The sequence below is a fragment of the Podarcis liolepis genome (genome assembly GCF_965112155.1).
Source record: "Podarcis liolepis genome assembly, chromosome: 2".
Taxonomy (NCBI): Eukaryota; Metazoa; Chordata; class Lepidosauria; order Squamata; family Lacertidae; genus Podarcis; species Podarcis liolepis.
The window spans coordinates 24,498,491-24,506,520 of NC_139555.1; the positions used below are offsets into that span (position 1 = coordinate 24,498,491).

The following is an 8,030-nucleotide window of genomic DNA, read 5'->3' on the forward strand; positions in this document are numbered from 1 at the left end:
TTAGGACTATCTTCCCTCCCAGCAAGATATTCTACTGGCACGAAGACCTACAAAAGGGATTCATGAGTATGATTTTGAGATTAAAAATGTTCCCTTCAAGATGGTTGATGTAGGTGGCCAAAGGTCAGAGCGAAAACGTTGGTTTGAATGCTTTGACAGCGTCACTTCTATATTGTTCCTGGTTTCATCGAGTGAATTCGACCAGGTACTTATGGAGGATCGACTAACAAATCGCCTTACAGAATCTCTGAACATTTTTGAAACTATAGTCAACAACCGGGTTTTCAGCAATGTCTCCATAATCCTCTTCCTAAACAAGACAGACTTACTTGAGGAAAAAGTGCAAAAAGTGAGCATCAAAGACTATTTCCCAGAGTTTGAAGGGGATCCCCACAACTTAACAGACGTCCAAAAATTCCTGGTGGATTGTTTTCGCACGAAACGCCGGGACCAGCAGCAGCAGAAGCCCTTGTACAACCACTTCACCACTGCTATTAATACAGAAAATATCCGCCTGGTATTCCGTGATGTAAAGGATACCATCCTTCATGACAACCTCAAGCAACTCATGCTACAGTGATGCGCAGCAACAACAAAAAACTTTGATTTGTGTTAATAGTTTACAGCAGGAGTTGGAAAAAGGTCTTGTCCGACCTCACGATGTGTGGGGTAAAGCTGCTGCTGTTCCAGATAATTGCCAACTTCTCTCAAAATTCAGGCTTAAATCTTTTCCGCTATATCTCGTGTCTTGAAAGAGTTTTCATTTCTTAACAGACCTCAACTTTTTTAAAGCTAACTCACAAGTTTTAACCTCTTCCCTCTTTTCAGCCTGACGAAGCCTGTACTCCAATAACAAGTAACTTGTAGACATGCAGTTTAAAGAATTTACTTCGGAAACTTGATTAAGTTTAAAAAGCAGTTTTGGCATGTGAAAGGGCTATAGAAGAGATTTGTATAACTCTGGACTGCTCTCCAAGCTTGGCCAACCACCACCGTCAGTTCTTTGTGGCAAATAGCTCCACCCTGTCAAATAATTAAGCTGTCTTTGAAGTTTACAAATGCATTTTTGCTTCCATGCCAATATAGGATGTTCGCCAAATGGTACCAGAAAGGAGGTCCGCTACCCGGGAATTTTTTAATCAAAAAGAATCATGCAAAGGGACTTCTGATCTTAATTGGTCATTGTTAGATCATGTGGGTTGACAAAAAAATCTATGCTTTAAGTTTGGAACTAACTAGCTTAAATCACACAGCTGTTTGCAGCTTTAGATGTCTGCCAGTTGCTGTGAATTAACTGTTTTAAGAATGTTCCTTGAGGATTGTTGTTGTTGTTCAGTTAGCTCATACATTATGGTTTGGATGATGGAGGAAACCAAGCGAGAGATTTGTTTCTGTTAAGCAGCAGCAGTGTTTATAGATGTCAGGTGCATCTATAGTGTTGACAATACTGAGAATGCACATAACTGTATTAACATACAGGACTGAATATTATATTGCTGGCCAAAAAGGCAGAAAGTGATTATCAAAAATTATAAGGGAACTGAAATGCCATATTGAAAGACAGTGAAATTTTAAAAGGCCTCCACTTTCCACCTCAGTTGCTGCACACCTCAATAACTCAGCCTTGTAAGCACCTCATTCACTGAAAACACAACAGTTTTGTGGAACTAACTGCCTTTTTTCATCTCAATTCTGAGGAGGCTAGTGACATTTTTGATTTCTCAGGTGTTGGTTTAAAAGCCCATATGCTACTAGTTACTCTGGATTTCCAAGTTAACTGTAAACATAACTTTATGCTATGCTTTAAAGGGAACATCTACAAAAGCAATGGATACTTATGCCTGTTCTAACGCTTTACTCTCATAAATGTTTTAATGGTTAACATGGTCAGAGATTAGCAGCACAGTTCCCCCTTTTTTTGTTACACAGGCCAAATTTGATGCATTGCTATTGTAATTCCGTAATCTTTGTGGAAGGAAGTCAGTCAGCAAAATCCATAGGTTTGAAACCAATTTAGTTTTGCTGCCTAGATCCAGGTAACTTGAGAGCTCGTGCCAATTAAGTGCTTTAATAGAACAGGCTCAGTGTGGAATAGTGAGCCTATTACAGCATCAGAAAACACTGTTAATGATGCAGAATCCTTTAACCTAAAGTGCCTCTTAATTGCTTTTCCTTGCGGTGGCCTTAACACAAATGCCAATGTTTCAGATTGTGGCCTTCTGTGGGGTGGGGTGGGGACTCCATTGCCAGGTTAAACTTAGCTACAGCACAGAGATGTTGCATATTTGCTAGAAAATACTAAAAATAAAAATGAAACCACCCACTCAGATATTCTGAAGTGTAACATTATAAGTGTAGGTGTTCCGAGGATAATATTTCTCCCACTCCTGTATTCTTTCAGGAGTCAATCAAAATCGGTATGCAAAGCGCTTTTTGCTAGTCTTCTAAGTAATATATAGTTAAGGGCAGTATTTGTTTTTAAATGTGTTAACAAATCATGTGGAACTACAAGAAAATAGGAAGAAACAAAATGGTTTCATTGGTTCAGTTTTATAATATTGCTAATGGGTATAGTTTTTAAAGTGCGTGGTGCACAAATTTCCCATTGTACTCCAGAAAAATGGCTAGAAGTAGAGAGATTTGGAGTATTTGGATTTTTTAACCAAAAGGAGACATTTGGGGGTGGGGCTGCAAATTTAATTAAGGGAACTGGGGAGGAGAGGGGTGGTCCTTTCCCGGCTGGCAGCTTTCCCACTCAGTCTCACACACACACAGCTGCTTTTCCTCCACAGCTTGGTGGTGGGGGTGTCATTTTGATAGGAAAATCAGCTAGAGGGTAAAGAGTGAAGCAGCTCCTGGCTATTCATCCGCTTAACCTTTCATGGCAACTTCAAAAAAAGTCATGGGAAAGATGCACATAACTGTGTGTCATGTTGGTAGAACCTTACATTTTCAGATGTAACTTTCAAATACAGGGCTGGTTTGCAAGAACACTTTTTCTCAAGTGTCGCTTAACAAAATGCTTCCAAAATGCTTCTGCAAATTCCGGGATTTGTATTTAAGTAAAATTAGAGGTTTATTTTCATTCTAACCTCCGTGGAATAAACATGGAGTGATCTTGCATATAATATTTTAGACTGTAACAAAATTCAGCGTTTTAAAGTCTGAAATAAAACATTTAATGTCAAAATTCTTTTAAAAATTCAGTAGAAAAATTAAGGCAACTGATCTTTTTAAAAAACCAGTCTTAACTTTAGCCTCATGCCTTATTTTGGAGTAGCACTGTATAAACAGCCACTTTTCAAAGCTTAAGGAACCCTCTTTTCTCACTGAAGTGCCGGATGGGACTACTGCTGCCCCACTCTCAGGCTTCTTGAAAAGTTCACTGCAGTATGGGAGAGCAATTTGAAGAACCCAAAAACTAGAGGGAGACTTTGAAAACAGCCTTTGAAGACAAGGTGATGGTTGTACACTCTCAAGATGCTTTTCACTTAAACCAAATGTGATTTTCTTGTAAGATTATTTGGAAACTTATCTTAAGAAGAAGCCTTGGTTGAATCCAGACTTGGTCATATTTGGAAAATTATGGGACTCTTCCCATAATGATTTCAATGGATCTGTTCTAAGCATGACTAAGTCCACATCCAATTCATTGGCAGCAAATTCTTGCTTGAGCCCCTGATTAGATTTTCTTTGTGCTAGAGTCAACTGCACAAAGACCAGTTTTTTTTTAATAGGCCTTTTTCTGGTACCACAACAAAGACATCCGTAAGACCAGACTTGTAAAGATGACACAGCATTGTAATACTGCCATTTCTTTTATCTTGTACTTGAAAGCAAATTGCCACTTACTTAAAACTGCTTTCTCATTCTTCAAGAACATTGAGAGCTTACATTCTAGAAGCCTTTTCTCTAAAAATATATTTGGTAACAACCTCACATAATATTTATCTAATGAAACCAGGATTTGTATTAGCTTTGTATAAATGTGGGGTGTTTTGTGGCTTTACATTTTTTTTATATTTGTAACTTTTGTAACTTTCCAGGGACTAAGAGAATCTGCTACTTTGTAAAAAAAAAAAAATCCCTCTTGCCTTAGTTCAGCATCAGCAATAAATTATTTCTAAAGGTCTTAAAGGCATAATTTTAAAATGGTTTGGTTACTAATAGACAAAAGCCTCTTTGAGATTTACGTTGCTCTCTGTACATACATTGCAGGTGTTCCAACTATTAATATTTGCCTTATGTAAATTACTGACGGTAAATAAACAATATACATCCTCACTGTGCATATGGAGTTTGTATCTTTGTGTATATTAGATTGAGGTTTTATATCTTGCTGGCAATGCAGCCAGATTTTGACAACTGCCTGTCTTTGAAACATTTAAAATTCTAACGTATGTGGAACTTAATTGTATTTTGTGGGTTTGCGTTGTCTTCTCTAGCTGCAAAGTAAGCAACTCTGTGCATTCTTGACATTGGAAAAGTAAGTGCCATTTTAGAGTTTTGACACACCCAAGTGTCTAAAAGTTAAGCAAAAAGTTTACTAAACATTGAATCTCATCCTATACAATTCTGGAAAAGAATTCAAAGAAGAGAAACAAAAATATCAAGGGTTGGAAGCTCCTCTATGTTGAAATACAGAATTTTGGTGTAATTTGGAATTTCTTTGGAAGAGGAGGAGAATAGTGGGAAGAGTAGAAGCATAGAGAGTGAAGTGAGGGCTTGCCAAGGCTGGAACGTTGAAAAGAATTCTGGTTGTATTAGTCCTAGGTTTTATATTCTGCAGTCCAAGGCATTTTGTAGGCATGACTACTAACTCAATTATTTCACATTTCACATGTCACTAGCAGTACAGTCCTAACCTTGATAACTTGTAAGTAATTCCTATTTAAGTTTTATTCTACATAGGATTGCAGCATGTAGTAGTTATTCTCAGACATGTGCTGGTGTCACGTTGCCCAAAACAAACAAGTATTTAGAAGCAGAGCTTGATCCTTGCCTATAAAAGGAAAACTTTCAGATGGCAGTCTACACAATAGTATTAGCATGTTGACTTAGCAGAGTAATAGAGCTACTTAGAAACCAATAGGTCAGTGTTAGGAAAGAGCTTTATGGTCTCTATTTACGGGATACATCCATGTGACTTGATTTGAAGTTCGTTCTTTTCCCCAAGAAGCCCTCTACGTGTTGAGTGAAATTTCTCAAGCCTTCCTTCCTCTGAAAGTAGTTTTAAGGTTGCACAATGAGCAGAAAAAAGTGGAAGAGCAATCCTTTTGTGACGTTTTTCTAAACACTCACTGAGTGGCCTCATTGTGGTAGTGCATTCCTAATTCCGGTCAGGATTATCAGAGCTGAAATGAAGTTTCAACTTGTGTGTTTGTTTGTGTGCTTGTTTTAATTAATACCTCTTCTATACACAGTCCAAGATGGCATTTGTTGTTGTTTTTGTTGTTTAGTCGTGTCCGACTCTTCGTGACCTCATGGACCAGAGCACGCCAGGCACTTCTGTCTTCCACTGCCTCCCGCAGTTTGGTCAAACTCATGCTGGTAGCTTCAAGAACACTATCCAACCATCTCGTCCGCTGTCGTCCCCTCCTCCTTGTGCCCTCCATCTTTCCCACCATCAGGGTCTTTTCCAGGGAGTCTTCTCATGAGGTGGCCACAGTATTGGAGTCTCAGCTTCAGGCCTGTTGTCTTTGCCTATGGAGTTTTCTTGGCAGGGATACTGGAGTGGCTTGCTGGTTCCTGTTCCAGACGTTTGGTCAAAACTCTCCACTATGACCTGTCCATCTTGGGTGCCCTGCACGGCATAGTTCATAGCTTCTTTGAGTTATTCAAGCCCCTTTGCCACGGCAAGGCAGTGATCCATGAAGGGGTAGATGGCATTTAAGCATTTGCAAATCTAGAAAATAAATGATCCATGTAGTGTTTTGGACATGCAATTGTGTGGAATTAACACAACCAGCCAAATCATTCAGAATTCAAATCTCCTGGGTGGCAGAGGCAAAAGGAAGGAAAGAAGTGTCCCTTTTTCCTTGGGTGCAGTTGCAAGAAAAGCCCGCTGGATCAGGCCAATGGCCCATCTAATCCAGCCTCTTTTTCTCACAATGGCCAACCAGATGTCTATGGGAAACTTGCAAGCAGGAACTGAGTGCAAGAGCTCTCTCCCTGCCTGTAGTTTCCAGCAACTGGTATTTAGAAGAATACAGCCTCCAACCACAGGAGTCCTTTTTACCCAGACATAACCTCATTAGGAATTGCAGAAGAGCACTTTAGTTTTCCAGCTACCCTAGGCTAAAGCAATTGAGACATTTTGGCTGCATCCAATGAGTGTGCCTCCACTGATATTAAGGCTCTTTGATGCAGCAGTGCCTTGTCAGTGGAATAGGTATTGAAGTGATATTCCTATATCATGTGTCATGCTGCTCTGAAGGGTTGGGCAGATTTATAAAGATGGCAAAATCATTTAAAACCACATTGATCCCTGTTCTGGTGATGCAAAACTTAACTGGATATTTATATTGCCTTTCAGGGCCATGAAACACCTTGAGGGGTGTCTGACATCACGGGAGGGCTGTGGTTCAGTTGCAGAGCACCTATTCCTGACATCTCCAGGTGGGGCTGGGAAAGACCTGTCTGAAATCCTGGAGAGGTGCTGCATATCATTAGAAAATACTGAGCTAAATTGATTTGTAAAAACCTGTTGCCTTTGTTCTATCTACTGGAGCACAGGGACAGATTTGGAAGCCTTTTAGCTATTCGTCCAAACACAGCTCCAACCTAGTTAAGAGGCAGAAGGAACACCAGTAAATATAAACTTTACAAAACTAGTAAGAGTCTCAGGTGGTGATTTTCAGATGGTGTTGCTTGCTTTTCTATCTATATGCCAATATCAAGCAAGTCTGCTCACTTTTTAAACTTTAAAAATAAGAAGGCTTGATATTTAATTTTGACTCCCCTCTACTAAAAAAAGAACATTATTACCCCTATTTTCTGTTTCCTTGTTCCCTGAACACATCCTACTTCACTATTTTCTCTGATGTATGCATTCAAGACTTAGTTGGTACAGTTCATTCTTTTATCTCCAGGAATTCCAGAAACTAAATGTATCTAAAATGTGTAAAAGGCAAAGACACATTTCATCATTTTATTTATTTACTTTAAAGTGAAATGTTACTGTGATAAAATCTTCCCCTCTCTGAGTATGTGTCACAGGAAATATTTTTTAAAAAAGAAAGGCTTCTCTATAATACACACAGAACACGTTTCTGAGCACATCAAATATTTGATTCAATTGTATTGTCACAGTATTGCATTTCCAAAAAAAATTTGCATGCTGTACTGCTGTTAGAAATAAACAATGTTGTCCTGATTTCGTAATAGCAGAACTTAAAATTTAAAAATATTCTCAAAAATATGGCTACTTAATTTACATTAGAGTTTACTATAAAGTTTTAGAGAATTATGTAAAAAAGAAAAATGGAGTACTCTTGCGTGCTCTTTTGTCTTGCAGTGTTTGAAAATGGGGTTGACACAAAATATTCTATAGATCCAGTGTAATCCAATTACTTAGCCCAAATAAACTGACATTGGCACACCTAGAAACACAATATGCTATTTAGACAATAGTGTAAGCTGCACACTCTTATTGTGAATTTGAGACACAGTATTACTGTTGGGGTGTGTCTAAGCAAGAGGATTTTCTGCTACAGGAAATCAGATAAGGAAGTGGTGTTCATTTGTACAAAAGCTTGTACCTCCTCCGTAAAACCCTTTGCACAATTGGACTGGACAGAAGTGTGTCTCTGCAATTGTTTCTCTTTCATTCATTACACAAAACTTTTTTTAAAAATTGCTTAATTCAGAACATTATGCTAACACCAAACTAATTTCATTTGTAGAAGCTAAACTTGGCTTTGCTATCTCAGGATCTACCTATTTGACAATTGTTTCTTGATATCCCCTCTGCAGTTTTTCAGCGTACCATCATACATATTTAGGATATGTTGCTGAAATTCTATTTTTTT

At 38.5% G+C, this 8,030-nt stretch overlaps 1 protein-coding gene across 1 annotated transcript in view; it reads left to right on the forward strand.

The window, feature by feature from the left end:
• GNA13 (G protein subunit alpha 13) overlaps positions 1-4,284 on the forward strand; it is a 29,618-nt gene extending 25,334 nt beyond the window's left edge. The window contains exon 4 of the mRNA XM_083490352.1: positions 5-4,284. Within this exon, the coding sequence (XP_083346478.1) occupies positions 5-580 (576 nt within the window). The 3' untranslated portion in view covers positions 581-4,284. The remainder of the gene's footprint in view (positions 1-4) is intronic.
• The last annotated feature ends 3,746 nt before the right edge of the window (positions 4,285-8,030 follow it).